Source organism: Leptopilina boulardi, unplaced genomic scaffold (genome assembly GCF_019393585.1).
Source record: "Leptopilina boulardi isolate dan_hultmark-lab unplaced genomic scaffold, ZJU_Lbou_2.1 LbouV2_110, whole genome shotgun sequence".
Lineage (NCBI taxonomy): Eukaryota > Metazoa > Arthropoda > Insecta > Hymenoptera > Figitidae > Leptopilina > Leptopilina boulardi.
In genome coordinates, this window is record NW_026137653.1 from 718,362 (window position 1) to 741,520 (window position 23,159).

At 25.5% G+C, this 23,159-nt stretch overlaps 5 protein-coding genes across 11 annotated transcripts; 3 read left to right on the forward strand and 2 right to left on the reverse strand.

The window, feature by feature from the left end:
* Positions 1-173: 173 nt before the first annotated feature.
* LOC127277360 (SHC-transforming protein 1) lies at positions 174-3,582 on the reverse strand. Its single transcript, XM_051298455.1, has 9 exons — positions 3,141-3,582; positions 2,918-2,988; positions 2,583-2,817; positions 2,240-2,397; positions 1,923-2,158; positions 1,648-1,800; positions 1,345-1,472; positions 1,164-1,274; positions 174-1,088 (listed from the first exon to the last, which is right to left on the reverse strand). Exons 1-9 carry the CDS (start codon positions 3,240-3,242, stop codon positions 954-956), a joined length of 1,329 nt encoding a protein of 442 aa, XP_051154412.1. The 5' UTR covers positions 3,243-3,582; the 3' UTR covers positions 174-953.
* A 272-nt stretch (positions 3,583-3,854) lies between these two features.
* LOC127277352 (general transcription factor IIH subunit 4) lies at positions 3,855-6,100 on the forward strand. The gene is made up of 6 exons (XM_051298443.1): positions 3,855-4,667; positions 4,732-4,937; positions 5,016-5,189; positions 5,266-5,352; positions 5,420-5,635; positions 5,699-6,100. The coding sequence occupies exons 1-6, from the start codon at positions 4,029-4,031 to the stop codon at positions 5,778-5,780; spliced, it is 1,404 nt and encodes a 467-aa protein (XP_051154400.1). The 5' UTR covers positions 3,855-4,028; the 3' UTR covers positions 5,781-6,100.
* LOC127277370 (cyclin-C) lies at positions 5,930-7,479 on the reverse strand. Its single transcript, XM_051298467.1, has 5 exons — positions 7,196-7,479; positions 6,947-7,053; positions 6,648-6,854; positions 6,309-6,560; positions 5,930-6,238 (listed from the first exon to the last, which is right to left on the reverse strand). Exons 1-5 carry the CDS (start codon positions 7,225-7,227, stop codon positions 6,036-6,038), a joined length of 801 nt encoding a protein of 266 aa, XP_051154424.1. The 5' UTR covers positions 7,228-7,479; the 3' UTR covers positions 5,930-6,035.
* A 133-nt stretch (positions 7,480-7,612) lies between these two features.
* Positions 7,613-16,661, forward strand: LOC127277273 (probable helicase senataxin). 7 transcript variants are annotated; one of them, XM_051298264.1, is made up of 17 exons: positions 7,613-7,679; positions 7,859-8,163; positions 8,516-8,629; positions 8,769-8,909; positions 9,085-9,271; positions 9,915-10,987; positions 11,065-13,155; positions 13,227-13,399; positions 13,478-13,773; positions 13,854-14,092; positions 14,163-14,406; positions 14,481-14,635; positions 14,704-14,993; positions 15,086-15,236; positions 15,303-15,700; positions 15,775-15,985; positions 16,297-16,661. In XM_051298264.1, the coding sequence occupies exons 2-17, from the start codon at positions 8,092-8,094 to the stop codon at positions 16,405-16,407; spliced, it is 5,946 nt and encodes a 1,981-aa protein (XP_051154221.1). In that variant the 5' UTR covers positions 7,613-7,679; positions 7,859-8,091; the 3' UTR covers positions 16,408-16,661. The 7 variants fall into 7 exon arrangements, with proteins under 7 accessions (XP_051154221.1, XP_051154240.1, XP_051154249.1 ...); XM_051298283.1 differs by having other exon boundaries at positions 7,624-7,710; XM_051298292.1 differs by having other exon boundaries at positions 7,671-7,744.
* Positions 16,662-19,366: 2,705 nt separating this feature from the next.
* LOC127277035 (neprilysin-2-like) lies at positions 19,367-23,074 on the forward strand. Its single transcript, XM_051297840.1, has 10 exons — positions 19,367-19,517; positions 19,923-20,044; positions 20,242-20,277; positions 20,377-20,622; positions 20,709-20,917; positions 21,004-21,180; positions 21,246-21,755; positions 21,832-22,132; positions 22,192-22,436; positions 22,507-23,074. The coding sequence occupies exons 1-10, from the start codon at positions 19,459-19,461 to the stop codon at positions 22,843-22,845; spliced, it is 2,244 nt and encodes a 747-aa protein (XP_051153797.1). The 5' UTR covers positions 19,367-19,458; the 3' UTR covers positions 22,846-23,074.
* Positions 23,075-23,159: the final 85 nt, after the last annotated feature.

A 23,159-nucleotide genomic window follows, 5' to 3' on the forward strand; every position in this document is an offset into this window, starting at 1 on the left:
TTTTTCTACTAAGAATGTTTCTCCTCGTTATATTGCTATTTAGATAAATGTTAATGAAAATTATTTTGAATAACGAGTTATTAATCTAAATTCATTATTACTTTTCAAATGTCAATAGGGTTTTAAAAATATATTATTTTGTTTATGGAAATAAAGAAAAATATAACAACCAATAAAACTGCAATTCTCTTTTACTATCAACTTCCAGATGAATTTTAATACATAAAGCCATTGATTATTTAAATGGTAAATGTATATGTATAAATCTTAGTATGAAAAATGTATAATTTCATATTAAAAAGTTAATTATCAATCACATATATTTGTAAAAATCATTGAAATCACAATATATTGATAAAAATAATATTTGGTCGAAACATAGATTGAAGTCATTTTATAATTGGTAGACTTTGGTTTTCTCGTTTTTTTTTTTTCATTTAAATACAAAAATAATTCAAACTCATTCAATATTTTGAAATTTCTTCTTTCAAAAATTCACTATTCTTTTAAAAAAGAAAGATCTCTAAAAATAGAATTATTTTCTCTTAAAAGAAAAGATTCAATATAATTTGAGTATAATACAATATGAAATTCGTATAAAAAAAAATGTGATGAATAAAAAAATAATAATTAATAACAATGAAGATTTTTAAAAATACGTCGATTAAAACTATTTTCGTAAATTTGGTATATTAATATTTTTTTTCCAATTATTTTCTAGTTAGTATTTTTTAAATTTAAATACACGTAAATTGTATTATGATGAAAATGCTATATTTTCTCGCACATATTCCTGTATTTATGCAAATGGAATAATTCTATACTGTAAATTCCCTGTTCTCTTTATACGTTTCTTCAACAAACAAAAAAAACAGTCACAAGACAATTTGCATAAAAATTCGATAAAATTAGTGGCTTATTTTTTTTGTTCTTGAGAAGCTGTTTTCTTTTTCTTAAAATGCAGTACGTCTAGGGACGGGATACCGAAGTACCAAAGCACTATCTGCAGATATAATTGGTAAAGCATTATCGCAATGATGATTTACCAAATGACTTACACTATCGAAAACGCGATCCTTTGTGCGTACCTATAAAAAAAAAAAATTATTTATATTTCACTATTTTTTATTATAAATAGAATAGAAAATTTTTTGAACACTTACAACTCCTTCAGGATCGATCAGTAATAAATGTTTTGGAGTTCCATTATTCATGCCAGTTAATACATACTGACCGGGTGAACCTTGAGATTCTCGAACTAGAAAATCTCCGTCCTAAAAATACACAAGATATTAATTATTTTTTCCAAATAAAAAAAAGAGAAGAATAAAATTGAATACAAACTCTAGAAAGCATAGATTCGGCCTCAAATCTACTGACACTTCCGTGAAACCAAATTTCCTGTTTCAATTGTTGTTTTTGTGATTCAGGACTCAATTTGATTATTTCCGATATAGCAGTACAAAAAGGTTCTAAAAATGAAAAATTACAATTTAAATCCAAATCTTATTTAATTAAAAAATTAATCTAAATTTTAACAATTAAAAAATTAAATACGAAAATTGTCCGATTGGTAAAATTGACAAAGATTCTTTAAAATTTATTTAAAAAAAGAAAAATAAAACACAAATCTTGTGATTATCTTACGCATATCAAAGGCGTCAAAGAAAGTAACTGGTTCTCTTCTACTCTCCTTATTTGCAGCAATGATTGTGTCATTCACATAATTGTGCTCGGGTACATTGTAATTGGAAGGTAAAGGAAGGGAATCTGAACTCAAGTCAATTAAATTATCTGATTCTGAAAATGACAATAATAAAATAATAATTTAAATATCAATAAATTAAAAAAAAAATAAAAATTAATTTTGAGAAAGATCAAAATAATAAATAATTATATTGAATGATAAATGTTTCCATTACCTGACCATTGTTGTGATTGTTTCATACAATTGCTAGATGTTGGATCGGGTAATGGTGTATTTTGAATGCTGCTCCCCGCATGATTATGATTGGAATGATGATGTTTTAAATTTGGCAATGTGGATGCAGAAGTTGGTAGTGGAGGTACTGGAGGAGGTCCTATATCTGGTGGAACTTTTCCCGGCAAATCATTGTAATAATCTCTGTCTGCTTCTCGTAAACCATTCAATGCTGGACTAAATTTACAAGTAAAGCAATTATTAATGAAATTTTTTTTTTTTTTTAATTTAATAAGTTTCGTGATAATTTTAACTCACTGCAATGGTTTAGTGAGAAATTCTTTAAATCTGAGTTCAAATGCTTGTCCAATTGTTGATATTACATCTTGTGCTAAACCACCTCCACATTCTAAAACGTAACAGGCACGCCATTCTTTAATGTCCTTCGCCACGTAAGCAACAAAGTCTAAAATATCCTAGAAATAGAAAATTAATCATTGACAATTATATTTTCAGTATTAATTGAATAAATAATAAATTTGTATTATAAATACATTGTCAAAAATATTTTTAAAAGTTAATTCAATTCAAAAGAATTTTTAAATAATGTATTTTTTTTTGAAGAGATTTAAAAAAATATATTAAATTTTTTTTTTTTTACCGTATCACCGCCAGAGGCAAAGGAGATGCGAGGCATTTCATGTTTAGCAATTATTTGATCTGTTTCAAGTATCGTTAAAGTTAAACTACAACTACTTATGGTCAATTCAATGTTTGATCCTGCATGATCCATATAAGGCTTATATGATATTGCTTTTAAAACATTTCTACCGACCCTTCTCTTTTTATCGGCTGATTTTATTCCTGCAGCTTCACACACCCTGTTTATACATTCTCTGCGAATAGATAATTAATTCAATCAATTATTTATTTTGTTTTTTTTAATTTAATAAATAAAAAGAATTAAAGTTTTTTTTTTTTTTTGAAAAAACTTACTTGGCTACACATGATCTCGTCTCAAAATCCAAACTTTTCATTGACGTATTAACTTCGACACATCCAATATACTGTAAAATAGAAAACAATATTTTTTTTAACAAAAAAGAAAGAATTTTCTGAATATTTATTAACGATATTATAATTATAATAATTGTAAATAAAAGTTTTGTTCCTTCAGCTCGAAGTTAAAAATCTCAATTTTGAGAAAAATTCAACTTACCCTAACTGCATAGGTAATTCCTTCCTTGCTAACGAGATGATCAGGATGTAACCAGCCTCTAGCCGGTTTACTAATAAAACTACCACCACCTCCACTAGCCATTGTTTTAAAACATTTAATAAATAAACTATACGTCTATTCGGACAGTTCACTGTCAAAATAAGGTGATTTAATTATTTGGCCAGTGATGAGAAATACATTGCGATTCTGCGTCGTAGAGAGAAACTGTCAAAATAAGGTGGATTAATTATTCTACCAGAGCATTGACAGAATAAGATGATTTCACTATTTGGCCAGTGTGTTGTTAATAAAACGGAGTATAAACGCCCATCAGGTATAAACAGCTGTTGGGTATTTGTCAAATTAATTGAACTTATTGAAAGCGAGTTTGTCTAACGTAGTTACTAGGAAAAAATTGGGAACGGTGGTCTAGTAACAATCTAGTAATTTTGACCCATTCTCTCCCTCCATTTTGTTTTTTCTACTCTTTCTAACCTATTAATTGAAGAGAGACAAAGAAAGAAAATGGAGGGAGAGAATGGGTCCCCACCAGATGGCGTATTGCAGTTTAGCCGATCCCAATAAAGCGCGTAAATTTAAATTATGTGTTGCGTTCGCATATCAGGGTGGAGTAAGTTTTCAAAAAAAAATCCAACCATCTGATTGGTCAAATCTCCAGTCCCACTCTACGTACTACATGCTTCATGATCCAAGATCATGCCTTGTTTATTTAACCTCTTACAGTGCTAGTGTCATGTAGTGGATATATCTGTGAAAAACTGCCGGCCTTTTTCTTTTCATTCTAAATAGGATTATATGTGATATAGAAAAAAAGAATTCATTTTTATTCTGCCAGTCAACTGGCCGAATAGCCACTCTATTAAAAAAATGTCAAACACATTTGCTGGTAAAAGTTTACTACAATCAAATGTACTGCAATGTAAAAATCTTCATGAATATTTAAAAGCTCAAACACCTGAAGTATTAGATAGACTTTATCATAATCCACCAATTTGTCTTGCTGTATTTCGTGAATTACCAATAATAGCAAGACATTATATTATGAGATTGCTTTTTGTTGAAAGACCAGTACCACAAGCAGTTATTACATCATGGTGTTCAAAGTTACACGCTGAAGATCATTCAAAAGTTGCTCATTCATTAACAGAATTAAATGTTTGGACTGAGGTCTCAATATCTGGTGGTTTACCTGGATGGACATTGAATAAAATATTTCAGACAAATTTAAAAATTGTATTACTTGGTGGAGGAAAACCATGGACAATGTCAAATCAATTGGATACTGATAGTAAACCAAGAGACATTGCTTTTCTTGATTCTTATGCTTTAGAAAGATGGGAATGTGTTTTGCATTATATGGTTGGATCACAACAACAAGAGGGTATATCAGCAGATGCTGTTCGTATATTACTTCATGCTAAACTTATGAAATGTGATGAGGAAGATGGAAGTCCAGTAATTACACAAGGAGGATTTCAATTTTTATTGTTAGATACCGCTGCTCAGGTAATATTTTGTAAAATATTTTTAAAATGTTTCTTTTTTTTTGATAATTTTATATTTATTTTAGGTGTGGTATTTTATTCTTCAATATTTAGACACAATAGAAGGTAGAGGACTTAATTTGGTGGAATGTTTAACTTTTTTGTTTCAATTAAGTTTTTCAACACTTGGTAAAGATTATAGTACCAGAGGTATGTCTGAAGGTTTATTAACTTTCTTGCAACATTTGAGAGAATTTGGACTTGTATATCAACGTAAGCGAAAGGCTGGAAGGTGAGTAAATAAATATTTGTTTTTTTTCAGAATATTTAGAATAGTTTCTTTTAAAATAGATTTTACACGATTTTTTAGATTCTATCCAACACGTCTTGCACTGAATATAGCAACTGGGCAAAATAATCCTTTATCTAGAGATTTAGAAAAAGAACGTTATATTGTGATCGACACTCATTTTGGAGTTTGTGCTTATACTAATTCAAATTTACATGTTGCTCTACTTGGACTTTTCTGCAAGATGATTTGCCGGTAATTTAGAGAATTTCAAAAATTATGTTTATCTGGATATAATTATTTTTATTGAAATATTATTTTATTTTAATAGGTTTTCCAATTTAGTTGTATCACTATTAACGAGAGATTCAGTTCGGCAAGCTTTAAAAAGTGGAATAACTGCTGCACAAATAATTAAGTAAGATTAAAAAAATATTGTTGTTTTGTTTTGTTTTTTTTTTAATAAATAAATTTTATTTTTATAGCTATCTTCAACAACATGCACATAGTCAAATGATAAAGGATGGCCCACCAACTTTACCTCCAACTGTGGTAGATCAAATAAAACTTTGGGAAAATGAAAGAAATAAATTTATGTTTACCGAGGGTGTTTTGTACTCTCAATTTCATTCCCAAGCTGATTTTGAAGTATTAAGAGATCATGCACTTTCAAATGGAGTTTTAATTTGGCAAAGTGAAAGGTATTTTGCGATATGATAAATTTCTGAAAAAAAAAAATTGGATTTTAATGTTTATTTTTGCAGGAAGAGAACGATGGTTGTTAATAAAACTGGTCATGATGACGTTAAAAAATTTTGGAAAAGATACATGAAAGGTGCAAGCTGATAGAAAATCCAAGTTCTGTAAATATAGTTCTTTTTTACCTACTTTTCTTTTTTAATTTATACGATGTAATTGTAAATAAATTAAAAAAAAAATTTAATAATTATATTGGTGAAATTACGAAAAAAATGAAACTAATAAACAAATGTAAATAAAATTGAAAATTTCTTTTATTTTAAAATGTAATTAAGTTATAAAAAAAAAAAATCAGACCACTTAATTAGTCTTAAAGTCAATAATAATGAATGTGGTGTTTTGTCAACGTTGTGGTGCAGCCTTTGGTTTTGGCATTTTATTCAATAAAGCCTGTATTTCTTTCTTTTCGTCATATGTTTTCCACAATTCATAGAGATTAATTATATAGCGGGCAATTTCTTGAATTTTTTCCATATCGGCATTTAATTCAGCGAACCATGTTTTCAAGTCTTTTTGTAATATGACACAAGCAATTTGTAAGCAACCTGTAATTTTAATAATAAGTAAATAACTTATTTTTTTAAAGGTAGAAATGTTTAATAAAAGTTACTTTACCTATTGCAATTTGATAAGGAGGATAGAGAAGACAAACGTCAGTTCGCAAACTATCATTTATAATTCGCCATGCAAGAGTTAATAATTGCTCATCTGGACCAACATCTTGTATCAAAGTTAATAAAGGACGATATGGTTGATATACAATCAAACAACAGTCTAAATGTTCCAGTAAATAAAATTCACATTCTAAAATATGATTCGTCCTGTATGGAAATTCTTGCGAGTAAGCATAGTTAAATTTGTTTTTCACTAAAATATAAAAAAAAAGTCGATTATAATTTTTATAATATATAAAAAAGAAAAAGAAAAATTTTTGTTAATCTATATATCACTTACCAACAGTCTGACAGGTGGTAATTAATCTACTATTTGAAATAACACCAAATTCTTCTACTTTTGAAGCCAAAAAAACTGAAGTTGGAGCTAAAAGTAATGGATCAATACATTTTAAACTGTTTCTTGCGTAAAATCTTTTAAAATATACTGTAGCGGTTGCAATAACTTGCTGTCTTAATTTTAGTTGTTCTCCTAAAACTTGAATCACTGAAAAATAATATCGCAAGTTGAATTTTGATAATGTGTATTTTAAACTAAATTTTTAAGTTATCACTTAATAGAAAGAAAATTTATCTTACAATTTGCAAAAAATATAAATAATTTTTGATATTCCTCTTCTGATAATATTGAAAGATCATGTTGACGCTCTCGTACTAAATCTTGTTTATCCAATAACCATTGTTGACTGAAATAAGAATTATTAAATTTTTAATTAAAACATATGAAATACAGTTTAAAGTAAATATAAAAGTTTAAAAATGGACATCATGAAAAATGATAATTACTATTGCACAAAAATTTATAACTTTTTTTTATATTAAACTTACTGGTGCGAACTCTGCCAAAAGTTTCCAGCCATTTTTGTCAATTAAAATCATTACTTTTTCATTTATCAAATTTTATTATTCCTGTCTGTGATTGTAACAAAAATGAAGAATGTAGTTTCAATTGTTGTAGTTTTTTTGTATCAGGACTATATTTTTTTACAGTGAAGGAAATATAAAAATTAAGTATTTTAAGTTAGAATTTATGAATTCATTATTATGTTATTTAAAACTTTAATATTTTAACAACAAAACTCCATAATAAACTTTTTGAAAAATTGTTTGTTGTCTGCTAAGTTTAGGTTACGTTTGCCAGGGATGGGCCCGAATTTGTTTCATTTTTCTCTGAATTAGTTTCTCATCTCTGCTTTTGTGTGGTGTGACTGTACCTTTAAATCAACAAGTTGTTAGATTGTTTCACAGCCCTGTAAGGCAAACTATGAATCATTAATAAAAAAAAAGTATCACATACAATTTTTGTTGATTGGTAATAGTAGTATTGTCTATAATAAAGTTTGGTTAATATTGTTTTTTGTAAAAACTTTAAATAATGTTTAGTAAAGTATTTTACGCGTTTATGTAAATGAATTTGAAAACTTAACCGCTAAATTAATCACATGAGTATTAAGGTTTAAATACTTATTGACTATATCTTTTTTTTTATAGGAATATAAAAACTCTTTTTTGAATTAGTGTATTGTGGTACTATGGATTTTAGAAGAAGAGAAAGAAGGATAATTGTATTCAATTCAGAAAATATTTGAGTGAAATTAAAAATGACTTATGTCAACTTATAGTGATTTGGAGACAAAGAAAGGCGAATCAATTGATTTTGAATTTAATTATTATTGAGGGCATTAGAGAAAGGAATTTAAAGAGTAAACTACAACATTATAATCATGGTTGTTAATTACATACTTCAACGTATTAATTCTGATCAAAGGGTTTTTCTTAACAATAGTGATGTTTCGGTAAATTTTAATTATTACATTTATATATGTTTTTATTATTTATATGTGCACGTGTTTTTTGTTTTTTTTTTTTTTTGGTATATGGCAAAATAAAATATTATAAAAATTGTTTAAAAATCTAAAATTTGTATTTTAAAGTAATAATCATGTAGTTGATTGTTTTTTTTTTTTTTTTTACATTTTTCATAGTGTATATAAATTATAATGCATGGGTCAGCAAATTCTTCATTGTAACTTGAGAAATTGATGCTTTTATATGTTTAATAATGAATGGAAATGGTTTTGCTACATTTTGTATTTAAATAAAAAAAAAGTTATTAAATAGAACACATAATGAAAGAATCATTTGCAGTATACATGTGGCAGAGGAAGAGAAAATCAAATCATTTGTCCCAGTATGTTTGTTTCAAGGAATCACTGTATCTTTATTATCCAATCAGATGGGCTATACATACGAGATTTGAATGTATGTATAAAAATAGATTTTTATTACTTTAAATCGTCACAGTCATATATATATATATATATATATATATATATATATATTTGGAAAGATTTTTTCTTCAAATCCTAAATCTAATAAATTATTTTTAAATAAATTTTAGAGCTCAAATGGGGTTTACGTTAATGGCGATAAAAAAATTACAAACACATTATTAAAACAAAATGACAAAATTGGGATTGGTGTACCTGAACAGGATCCACATGAGAACAATTATTACGTCTATTCACTATATATAAATGAAGTATATTATTTTTAAATTATATTTTCATTCAAAAAAAAAAAAAAAAAGATATTTAAATTTTATTCTTTTACTATTTTAAAATATATAAATAATTATGTAGATGATTTAATATAGGTTTTATGTTTATTAAAATTAAAATTTTAGAATATCTTTTAAGTTAAAATAAATTTAACAGGTGGAAAATTTTGATATAAATAATGCGGATGCTGCTGCGAGTGGTTCTTCTAATCAGGTGGAAATTAAAACGGAACCAGAGGAAAGTGATGAGAAAGATGTTAATAAGAAGCGACCATCTGAAGATAAAGAGGGTAATGCATCGAAAAAACAAAAGACCAATGAAGAACATGGAGAAGGTACTTCTGGTAATACCTTAGTTACAGTAGATTTAATGATGAAGATTCATGACAATTTAAATAAATTGCTATGAAATGTAATAGTGTTGTTTTTTTGGATTAGTCCATTAAATTACATCCAGAGCCATTGTTGCCTATTTTTTTTTTTTTAAGATTCTAATAATGTTTTCAATTTTCTATGATGAAACAAATAATTTTAAACATAAATTTCTTGATTACTAATTGTTGAACTTATTTCTTTTAATTAAAAATAGTAAAAAGTTAAGTTTAATTTTAAAAAACTACTTGTGTGGTAATCTTAAAATTTGTTGATATAAAGTTATCTGTAAAATTAATTTATCTTAATATCTCATTACGCAACGTGATACTTTAATAACAAGTGTGAGAAAGATTAAATTCAAAACAAAACTAAAATGAGATTGTGTAGGTTTTTTTTAAAAATGAATTTGCGTTTAAAATTATCCAAATTTTTATGTATTTTTTTATTGTTTATTGTATTATTATTATTATGAATATATTATTTTTTTATACTATTCAATTTTAAAATAAATAAATAAATTTAACAATGTTTTAGAGCATGTATAAAATAATTGATAATAGTTTTAAATAGAATATAGTTTAATTTTTTTTTAATAATTGTTTTTGATTTTAGATCCATTACCAAGTACCAGTTCTGCAAATGTTGATTCTGTTAGAATAAATTCAATAAAGTTGGAAGCAGAAGATGAGATAGAAATAGTTAACGTTATTGTACATGCCAATGATAATAAAGAATTAGCAACTAAAAAAAATTGGAAACCAGCAGAAAATATTAAATCTAAAACGAAAAGTAATATTACCAATATCGAAAAAATAAGTCGTGATAAAGCATTGGACGTTGATTTTTTAAAGAAAAACATTACAGTTAATAAGGATCTTAATGCAACAGTAAAACACAGTCCACATTTGAAACATAATCAAGAAAAAAATCCCAGTAAACAACATGTACAAGACTCTGTTGTAAATAAAAATGAACAAGAATTAATTTTGAAAAATAATAAAAAGAGAAAGATGACTGATATATTTGTACCAAATAGGAGTAAAGACAGTTTTCAAACATCATCCAATAGTTATCAATATAAAAATTGTGATAAACTAGTCTCACCAAGTACATCTAGTGATAAAATGATTACCTCAATAAAAATGGAAGAAGTTGAAGAAGATGTGGTATTTTTAGACGCTGAAGAAAATAACATTACTCCTAATACTTCGAATGTTCCAGTAAAACAACCACAAAATCAGCAGATTTCCACTTCAAAACTAGTCAAATTAAAGACTGTTAAAAAAGGACCAACAACTTGTTATTCACAGAATGATATTGTTTGTTTAAGTTCCGATGATGAGGACGATGAACGTTGTATTTTTCCTTGTTCTCAACTTTTCAATGATGAGCCAGTGATTAAAAGTGAAATAAAAATGGAAGAAAATGAAATTAATGAATCACATGATGATAAAGATGTGATTATACTTTCAGACTCTGACGACGAAATTTATAATCCTTGGTTTGATAAACTTTATAATAGTCAGGTATATAGACCTAGTCAAGAAATTAAAAATAAATCTGATAATAAAAATGAAAAAACAAATGAAGATGGACTTGAATCACTTTTTTCGAAATATGAAGAGAAAAATCAATATAAATCGGAATTGGAATTTTTACAGGAGAACAAAATTCTTGAAATAGAAGTATGTTTTCATTTTTTTTTAAAAATAATATTGATCATTAACATTGTAATAAGATTTTTTATTTTTAACAATTTCAGGAACAGGATGACGATGTATGGGATGAATCAATTCAATCACAACAAACAGCATCACAAGAGGCTGAAAATAAGATAGTTACTGAACAAATTGATAATAGAAAATCTTTATCTAAATATGATACAGAAAAATCGCAGAAGAATGAGAAAATTTATAATGAAGATGAATTTTTAGATGTTGAGGCTGACATAAATTCTTTACTCGATATTTCTAGTTTAAAATATAAAAATAGACGAGAAAAAGAGAAAGAAGATGAAAATTTACAAAAAGAGAAAAAATCCATTTCACACAGAGAGAAGGAATATCAAGAGACTGAGAGACGAAAGGATTCTAGAGATGAAAAGTATAAGAAAAGAAGAAAAAGCTCCAGTGACGATAGTGAAAGATCCATTGATGAGAGAAAACATTCAAAAATCAGTTCTACAGAGAAAAAGGATAATTTAAAAAATAATCTAGAACGACGAAAAATCTTTGATCAAGAGAAATATTCTATAGATGAAAGAAAGAGAAATACATCGGAAGATCGAAAAATAAAAAAATCTTCTGAATACTTTGAAAAGCGAAAAAATGATCAAGAAAGACGAAAAACTGTTGATCAAGAGCGATCTTCTATAGATGAAAGAAAGAGAAACACATCGGAAGATAGAAAATTAAAAAAATCTTCTGAATATTTTGAAAATCGTAAAAATGATCAAGAAAGACGAAAAACTGTTGATAAAAAGAGACATTCTATAGATGAAAGAAAAAGAAGAAGTACATCAGAGGATCGAAAAATAAAAAAATCTTATGATCATTTTGAAAGTCGAAAAAATAATCATGAAAGAAGAAAATCAATTGATCAAGAGAGACTTTCTATAGATGAAAGACAACGACGAAGTATATCGGAAGATCGAAAAGGAAAAAAATTATCTGAATATTTTGAAAATGGAAATAATAATCAAGAAAAAAGAAAAACTATTCATCAAGAGAGTTTGAAAGATTCTATAGATGATAGTAAACAACGAAGTGTATCAGAGGATCGAAAAATAAATCATGAAAGCTCGAGACATTATGTAGATGAAAGAAAAAGTTCATCGATGGATCGAAGAATAAAAAAATTATCAGAACTTTTTGGAAATCAAGAAAAAAAGAAAAAGAACTGGGATGAGGCATTAACGAATATAGAAGAAAAAGGAATGTCAGTTAAAGCGACAATTAAACAACCTATTAGAAAGGCAATAGTAATTGATGCACCTTATATGACAAAAAGTGAAAAACGTGGCATTAATTTAACAGTTTCAAGAGATAATAATAATTCTAATGAGAAAAAAGAAGAATCCGAAAATGAATTCTCAAAAGTAGCATCACCACGAATACGAAGTAGATCGAGAAATAGAAAATCTCAAGAAAATATTTTTGAAGAAAGAAATAAGGCTAATTCAATGAACAATAAGGAGAGAATAAAGGAGAAATTAAAAGAACTTGCAGCAAAGCGATCACTTTGTGAATCTAATTCAAATATTGTTCCTGTTCGAAAGTCTAAGGGAATTGCTAAAATTACACATAAATCACGACAAGATTCATTTGTATGTGAACAGCAAAAAGCAACTTTAATAAAACCAGTAATTGCACGCGAAAGAAAAAAAAGTTCATCACCAGTTGCACATTGTTCAAAATTCAGTCCAGAATCAAAAGAAATTCAAATTGATAAAAATTCATTTAATAAAAGAGAAGAAAAACGTCCAATATTAGAAAACAAATCAAATGATATATTTGAGAAAGATAATAATAATAAACGTCAACAAGAAGAGCTCTTTATTAGCGTTAATTTAAATCAAAATCAAGTTCCTTTGAAATCAATAGAAGAGAAAAAAGTCAATAGAAATTCATTAAAAAGTTGTCTTCCTTTATTTAGTGATAACATAGTTAAGAAAAAGAAAAAAGTACGTTTCTCTGAAAAAATTGATACTCGTATCTTTGAAATAGATCCAAGAAATTCTCTAAGTCGATTCGTTGGAAAGGATGCTCCAATAAATCGAAAAAAGTCACAAATTGAGCCAAAAATTGATGAATATTTATCACGAATATTTGAATGGAATCCAGTATGGTTAGGTGTATGTATACAAATTTTTTGTTTCTGATTATATTAAATATAAAATTATTAATTAATATATTACATCAACAGGAACAAAAGAAGCTGGCACATGAGCCACCTGTCTATGGCAGGCATCATTTGTCTAAAATACAAACTCATTATTCTTCATTCATGGAATATTCAAATGTTTTTAGACCTCTTCTTTTATTGGAAATATGGAATAGTTTAAGTAGAGAAAGCGAGTGTGATGAAAAAAAGAGCAAGTAAGATTACGTCTTTTTTTTAAATTTTGTATTAAAAGATTTTTTTTTTTTTATTGTTTCGTTTATTTTTTCCTATAGATTTCGACTACATTATTGTTCTGTGGTTCAGAATTCAGTATCAAAAATGAAAACATTTATGGGTGACTATCAAACAAATTTATTAATAGAAATATTGATGAGCAAAGAAGATTTTGATAAGGAACTTTATCCTGGACCTGGACATTTATTAATATTTGAACTTCCATTTTATAAACAAGAAACAGATAAAAATGGAAGTTTAACGAAAAAGTTGCAGTTTCATTCAATTTTTGCATATGTTAAAAGTAAAACAAATACGGAAATAAAGCCCAATACGCGATTTAACAAAAAGCTGAGTAAGCATATTAGAAGAATATAAAATAGATCGAAATTTTGAAAGTTATAAATTAATTAATTAATTATTTATATTTTGCAGTTGAATTTACACCAAACTCGGAAATTTTAGTAACTTTGTGTGTATTGGCCAAAAATGGTATTGAACCAGTGACAGATCATGTTTGTAGAATACGTGGTGCAATGTATTTAAAATCAAATATGCGAGATATTTTAGCTTTACAAAATCTTCCAAATTCAAATTTAGAACCATTAATTTTGTCACCTAAATTAAAAGATTATATACTTCCCGAACCGCAACAGACTCCACTTGTGTCAAAGGTAGTTTATTATATATTTTTTTTATGAATTTACTTTACGATTATTTTGTTTTGAATTTTTGTTTTTAAAGGAGGATCTAAATGAAAGACAAATTGAAGCTGTGATGAGAATATCGGAAGCAGCTTTAACTGAAAAGCCACTAATTTCTCTTATTCATGGTCCACCGGGAACTGGCAAATCTAAAGTCATTGTAAATATAGTTATACAGATTTTATTTAAAAATCCAAATGCACAAATATTAGTTTGTGCACCATCAAATGCAGCAGTAGATGAATTGGCTCTTCGACTTTCGCAGATTAGATCAAATCTTGAATGTATGTATACGAATAATATATATATTTTTTTAATTTATAAATTGTAAAATTAAATATTCTTTTTTATTTTATAGTCAAAAATATCAAAATGGTGAGAGTTGGTCGTACAGAAGCAATGAATTCAAAAGTTAAAAATATTTCTCTAGCGGAATTAGGTAGAAAACATGTTGAAAAGGATTTTTGTTTAAATAAAAATGAACAAAAAACGAGAAAGGAAAATGATGCAGAGGTAAAGAATTGAAAAATAAATAAATATGTAAAACATGGACTTTAATATATATATATATTATTTTACAGATGAGGAAATTAGAGTCATTGTTAAATTTAGTTGAGGAAAGAATAGAAAATATAAAGAGAAATGGTGTTAAAGGGGATCTCAGTCAATTGTATCGACAACGACAAAATTTTCAAAATAATATTAAAACATTCAAAGCCAAAATTGATCAACGTGTGGATTTTAAAACTCTTACTCAAATTGAAAGAAATAAAATAAATCGGGAAATGGAAGAATTAGTATTGTCAAAAGCAACAGTAATTGCATGCACCTTATCATATTGTTATTCTGGAATAATGGAGAAAATATTTGGGTAAATTGCAAAATCTACTACTTTTAGAATTATTTAGAATTATCCAGAAATTATTTAGTAAATTCAAGTGTATATTATTTTAATTTCTTTAGTGGAAAGGATAAAATAAAAATTCCAATTTGTATTGTTGATGAAGCGACACAATGCTCTGAACCTGAGAATTTAATCCCATTGATGTTGGGCGTAAAGAAATTGATTTTAGTTGGAGATACTAATCAGCTGCCAGCAACAATAATTTCAAAAGTAAGTTTATTTCTTTTTTTTTTTCATTTGACAATATGAGATAAAAAATTGAAAATTTTCTTCTAGAAAGCCAAAGAAATGGGACTGGATCAATCTTTATTTTCTCGAATTCAAAAAACCTTTGAAAATTATGGAGAAGAAAATCCTATAATAATGCTTAATATGCAATATAGAATGGACTATCCAATATTGTCGTGGCCCAATTCCTATTTCTATCAAGGAAAATTAATAGATAAGGCTAATGTTAAAACAGTTCCATATAGTTCATATAGGGTTTTAAATTTAAATTCACTTCAAGATGAAAATAAATTTGCCAATACAGATGAAGCTGAATTTGTATCGAAAGTTATTTATATTATGATAACATCCGTTGATGTGTATTCATTTAAAGATACTTTACAAATTGGCGTTATAACACCTTATCAAAATCAGAGAAATGTTGTATTATCGAAAATAGACACACTGTGAGTAAAATAAATTATATAAAAAAAAAAACTTTTAATGACAAGAAAGTTAAAAAATTTTTAATTTGTTTCAGTTTGAAAACCGTTTCATCAAATAGAAGAAGTAAATTTTTAATTGACGTTAATACTGTCGATAGCTTTCAAGGTCAGGAAAAAGATGTAATCGTAATGTCATGTGTCAGAAGTAATGGCATTGGCTTCATGTCTGACAGACAAAGACTTTGTGTTGCTTTAACAAGAGCTAAATCGAGTCTTATATTATGCGGTAACTTCAAAACATTTCAGGTATTGGAGTATAATTTTTTTTTTTTACTTTTATTAGGGTTTAGTTCATTATAATTCATACAAAGCCATTACAGGGTTTGTATTTTTTTTTTTTTTTTTTTGAAAAATTCTAATAGTCTAATTCCCTTGATCTTATTGTCGTAGTTTCATAGTCTTAGATAAAAGACAATGTGATTTTATTAATTTTAGGATAGATTATAATGAAAAAATATTAAGAAAATATACTATTAAAATTTTTACCCTAAAAAATATCAAAATTAAGTTTAATTTAAATTCAATTTTAATTTAATTTTAATATTTTTGTTTCATAGAAAGATGAGATGTGGAACGAATTGATCACTGATGCCAAAAGTAGAGGTATTTTGATTGATGTGAATGTTAATGCTTCCATGAAAGAAATTAAAAGTCATGTTTTAAGATAAATATTATTACATAAATTTGACTACGCACTATATTATAAATAAAATTTATCAAATTCAAAGTCAAACATCGGCAGGGAAGAATTCTTCGATAAAAAAAAAGATATTTCGTGATTGAATGTTTTATTTAAAATAAAGTTTGCACTTCTTTGAAATAATCTTCTATAAAAATTTGTTAAATTTTAGTTTCCAACGATATAAATAATTATTTGTAAATATTAAAGATATGTTTTTCTATAAAAAAAATGTTATTTACATTTTATTATGATAAAATAGTACCTTTGAAAATGAAACATAATTTCATACTTGTTAATTTTTGTTGTTTTTAGAGTTGCTAATTAACTTAATAATAAAATTATAATTACTTAACCCGTCGAAGACTGATAATTACTATATTATTAACAATAGATTAAATATTATTTTAATGAAGATAATTTTAAAAATTTTGTAAACAGGAAAATAATATGTTTTTAATACCAGGGTGTTTCTTTATAATAATATGGTTTTAAAAATTGAATAGGATAATGCAGTTTTAATGATCTTTAATGACACTTAACTCCCGGTGAAAAAAAAGGATAATGAGAGATTTCAACCAACCAGATTTTTGGGAATTACCCAATACAATAATTGTCTAATATTCTAGGCTTTTCTTTACCAAATTTTTCAGTGGGGATGAACTATTCATCCCCACTTTTCATCCCCCATGTTGCCTCCACATAAATCTGAATGCAGTCTCACTATTTAAGAAGGGGAGAAAAAAGAAAAATTAACAGTTCTTGGTTGTTTCTCAGTTGCTTAAGATGGTGAATTTAGTTTTCAAATTTTAAGTTACAGAAGACAAGTTTTTTAATAGTACGTTGTTTTTAAGTCAACATGAAAAATAAACCTCAAAATGTGTCTGAATCGAGAATAAAAAAAAAAAATTAAAATCGACGAAACTACAAAACTCAGGATGAATCATAAAGGTATGAAAAATATAATAGAAAAAAAAATCATTTTTAAATATATACATTCATATAACAAATTTCAATTTATAATTTTTTGTTTTTCAGGACTTTTTTGGTTTTTCACTTCTTCATTACTCAAATAACAAATGGATTTCCCCAAATATTTTAAATATCATCACTTCATGATGATGATTACATCATCTTTCATATGAGAAATGAAGTTCTCTAATAAGTTTCATAATTAATTTCATTCTCAATCTTCTTTACATCTTCTGGAAATTCTTGATAAATATAATTAATCAAATTCTTTGTTGACGATTTGATATTTTGTTCCAAAATAATTTCATTAAAATATGTTTGATGATAAACATAAGCAACAATTGGATTTAATAATTCTAATTGAATTATCAATGCATTCTTTTTATTTTGAAGTTTTATCCATAATTCCCTGTTTGACAATTTTAAATTTTAATTCTGCTTCTTGAATTGCATCAAGCAAATATTTCACGGCTGATTCAATTGATCTCCAAAAAATAAAATTAACTGGTGTTTTATTGTATTGTTCAGATTTTCCATAAATGATGGATCGTACATCATGAGGATATCGTTTTCTTTGATTGAAATTTGATTAGGAAAAACCTTTTTGAAATATTTGTTTCAACGAAAGAGATAATCTGTTGCAAATCCTTTTTCTATACATTTACTCAATGTATCAATCCAATTAATATTAATTGGCCATAAATCTTCTTCAATGGACCATCATCCAAGATTTTTAATTGTCTAACAAGCAGACATTTTTTTGTTTGTTATCATTATTCACTTTCCTAATAAAACTATTTCACTAATATTTAATTTAATGTAATCTCATTTACTTCATTACTGCTCTTAAAAGCGTGATTCTTAAAAATTGTCTTATTTTTACAATTTTTTTTTTCACGCACTTCTGTAATTTTTGTAAAAAGTTTGAAGATGTTATTTTCAAACTTTTTTCATTTTCCTCGTTAAAAATTACTTTTTCCTATTATTACTGATGAGAAAGAAAGAAATATTTGTTATGTAAATTTTTCATCGGAATCTACTGAAGTGTTTCTTAACTGTAAGTTTAATTTTATTCCAAAATTTTTTTATAAAATATATATTATTATACTTAGCTGATAAATTGATCAATAATTTATATTACAGAAACAATAAGGAATCTCTCAAAAGAAAGGATTTATTAATTAATCGAAATTATGGAATCAATTTTCTCAAACTTAGAATATTAAACTTTAAAAGGATTCATCATTCAAGAGAAATCTAAGTAAGCAACAAATATATTTAAACTTTTTTTTCAATTTAATACATTATTACTGTTAAATATTAATTATGTGTAAACAGTTAAAAAAAAAAAAAAAAAAAAAATCAAAGAGTTTTGACAAATTGTATTGCAACATAGTTTGAAAGTCAAGTTCTCAAACTATTTTCGAGTATTTGAACTTTATTTCTACTTGATTAGTAAATATTTTAATTTTTACACATAAATGTTTATTAATTTTGTAATTTATTATTTTCAGCTCAATTTTAATAAATTCAGAGAGTCCTGCAACTGCAAATTGTACAAGGAAACTGATGGGATTATAGAATTTGAAAATACCTTGAAAATTTGATCACACCTTAATTGTATTTTATAATAAAATAATTTTAATTATATTTTAAGAATTTTAGTTTGTACAAATTAGGAAATTTGTTTACAAAATAAAATATGCATCTATATATAATAAATGATTTCTACTTATTTTTATCCCTAACCAGTAAATCAAAATAAGAATATTTGAAAAAAAAATTCTGGATCATTTTATAACAGTATTTATCATAATAATTTATTAAATTTACTTTATTCAATAAATTATATGATGGAAAAATTAATATTTTTTAAAATTCTTCTATTTTTTATTATATAAAAAAATAAATGTAACTTTCTTTTAAGTAGATAGGTGATAATCTATACGATTTGCTCAATTTAAATAGAAAGTACGATTACAATTCGAAAATAGGCGAAAATGTACGAATTAGATGATGAGTATTTAAAATTCATAAATCTCGTTGTCACACTTCACTCTTAGACGAAATGGATATGAATATGGATGATTCTCCGGAAGGACGTCTCGCCTATGGTGGAACGGTCCGGTAAGTTTTTCTTCAAATTTTTATTATTCATTTGTTTAAATTATTTTCCAAAAAAAAAAAAAAAAAATATTATAAAGTAATGAACAATAAAAAATAGTAAATATGAAAATAAAATATTTATATAAAGCAAAAAGCCATGTTAAATGAATATCTGAAATTTATAATTTATAATAATTTTAATAAACAAATTATAATTTATTATAACATGAAACAAAAATTAAATAAAAATTTTGAATTTAAATTGTAGTTATATATTTCAAGTTCTTCAAATTTAATAAATCTCTATTGTTTTTGTTATAATGCTATCAGAATTTATCAATATTGATTATATTTTTCAAAACAAATTCAAAATTTTAGATATATTTTTAAAATATAAAAAAAAATTTTTTTTTTGAATCTTTACAGAAATCGACGATATTCTACTCAAAATGTTTTATTAATAACAATTGGATCTGCAATATTTCTATCATTGATACTTGCAGTTGTATTTTTAAGCTCAACAAATATTACATGTGACACAAAAATTGGTGAGTTTTTATAAATTAAAAATTTTTTTTTTTATAAATTACTTTCAAAAATTTATTTAAAATTAATAAATAAATAAAACTTGAAATAGTAAAATTGAGAAAATTTGTAAATATTAAATTTTTATTTGTTTGCTTACTAATAAGTGTTTTCTTTTATTAATTAAGTTTATATTTAATGATATATTCTTAATTTATAGATGATGTTTGCTTTACACCTGAATGTATTCGTGAAGGTGAGTAAATTATAAACATGAAAATTTGTATATAGTAATTATATAAAGTATTAAACATATTATTATTTTCATTAATTGAAATATAATTTTATATTTTAGCTGCTATAACTCTGGAATATTTAGACACTGATGTAAATCCTTGTGAAGACTTTTATCGATTTTCATGTGGAAATTATTTAAAAACAAAACGAATTCCTGACAATGAATTGATTATTAGTGTTTTTGATGACATTGATGATAAATATCGTGAACAATTAAGAATTATATTTGATTATAATATTTTTCCTTCTAATTTATCGCCATTTTCAATTCTTAATACTTTTTACAAAAATTGCATGAACAAAAGTAAGATAAAAATATAATTAAAAAGTTAAATATTTTAGAATTAAATTAATTTTTTAATTCATTAAAAATTTTATTTTTTTTTTCAGATGAAATTGAAAAAATTGGTTTACGGACAATTTTAACAATTTTCAAAGATCTTGGAGGATGGCCCGTTGTAGAAGGAGATTCATGGTCAACTGATATTAATTGGGTTGATACATTGAGTAAATTTATAGAAAAAGGATTTGCAACAGATTATTTCTTTCGTTTTGCTGGTGGCGTTAATTTTACAAACACTCGTCAACCATTATATTCTGTATGTGTAATTTTGCAAAAAAAAAAAAAAAAAAAAAAATTAGAAAAGGAAACTTTAATTTAATAAATTCCTTTTTTTAATTCTAGATTGATCAACCAACCTTAGGATTATCTAGTCCATTTTTAAAAAAGGGTTTCAATGACACTTTTGTTAAAGCCTATTACCAGTACATGATTGATGTTGCTATTATTTTCGGAGCCAACAAAACAAATGCTGAGGATGAAATGAGAGAACTATTGGAATTGCATATTGAAATAGCAAAAGTAAATATTGCTTAAAGTGAAAAATTTATTCAGAAATTTATGTCTGATTTTTTTTTTTTTTTTAGAGTTTCAAGTCACCTGAAGATGCAAGAAACATATCACTTTATGACAATCCAATGACAATGAATGAAATTGAAGTAAAGTATGAAAATATTCCTTGGAACGAATATTTCAGAAAGGCTTTTCGTAATCAAATTTTATTCAAAGAAGACGATGTTCTCATGATATACGATCCTGCATTTATGGAAAATCTAAATAATATAATAAAACGCACAAATAATAGAACATTGGTTAATTTTATTTTTTGGAGATCAATTGAATCAGTTGTGAAATATTTACCTGATGTAATTCGAGAAGCAGAATTAAAATTTAAAATTGTCAGACAGGGAATTATCGATAAAACTGCAAAATGGAAAGAATGCATTGATAATTCAATAGAATTATTAGATCCAATTGTTGCTTATGTTTATCATCAGACATATTTTAATGAAAGTATTGTGGAACAAAATATCACATCGTCAACAAAATATTTGGTTAATCATGTTTATCAAGAATTTCTAGTTATGCTTGAAAAGGTACATTTTTTTTTATTTTTATTAATATTTAATATAATATTAATTTTTATTAATCTCTAATATATTTATTATACAGCTTGATTGGATGGATAAAGCGACAAAAGAGAAAGCATTAGAAAAAGCAAAAGCAATGAATATGAAAATTGCCGATGAAAATAAAATACAAAGTTTAGAAGCATTGCAAATTAAATATAAACGACTGGAACTAAAATCCGATGGGGATTATCTTCAATCTTATCTAACTATTCCAAAACAAATTCATGAAGATATCAATTTTGACAATTATCAAATTGAGGAAGATGATAAAATTCAATTTCCAAATGTTGAAGGACCTGCTCTACTAAATCCCACATACAGCCTCTTTCAAAACCAAATAAGTATGAATTTGATTAATTTTTATAAAATTCAAATATTTAATTAAAATATATTTTTTCAGATATTCCAGCTGGAATACTTCAGGATCCTTTTATGAATGAAAAAAGACCTCAATATATAAATTATGCAAGTCTTGGTTTTGTCGTTGGTCATGAAATTACTCACGGTTTTGGAGATCAAGGTCATCAATTTGATAAAGATGGAAATTTTATTAATTGGTGGGATAAAAAAACTAAGGAACAATTTGTGGAAAGAACAAATTGTCTAATTTATCAATATGGAAATTATAGTTTAGTGGGAGAAAAAGTAAGTTTTGAAAAAAAAAAAAATTAATTTTAATTAGCATTTTTTATTTAAACGATTTATAAATTTTTAGTTAAATGGAATTGTATCACTCGGTGAAAATATGGCCGATAATGGAGGAATAAAAGTATCGCATGTTGCATATCAAAAATGGATTAAAGAAAATGGTTCTGAGAAAAAATTACCAGGACTTAGTTATACACCATTACAATTGTTTTGGATTAAATTAGCTCAAACATGGTGCAGTAAATATAGGCCACAAGTTTTAAAAGAACTTATTGTTAATGATCAACATAGTCCTGAAGAATTTAGAATTAGAGGTTCACTTTCTAATAGTCATGAATTTGCAAAAGATTTTCAATGTCCTTTAGGTTCTAAAATGAATCCAGTGAAAAAATGTTCCGTCTGGTAAATTAATTTTTCAAACAAAAAAATGTCATTTTTATACAAATTTTATACTGTTTTATTCAAAAACTAAAGGAAAGAAATTTCCTTTCGAAAATTATTTTTAAAAAAGAAAAAACTTTTTTCAAAAATATATCAATTAGTAAAATAATTATTATTTTAAACACGACTTATATTTTTAAAATTATGAAAAAATTGTATATAATTTGATATTTAAATAAAAGACAATTATTTTATTATTTGCTTTTTATTTAAAAAAAAAAAATAATAATATTTAAAATTTAGTAGAAGGTAAAGTTTTTTTCTAAAGAAAAAACGTAA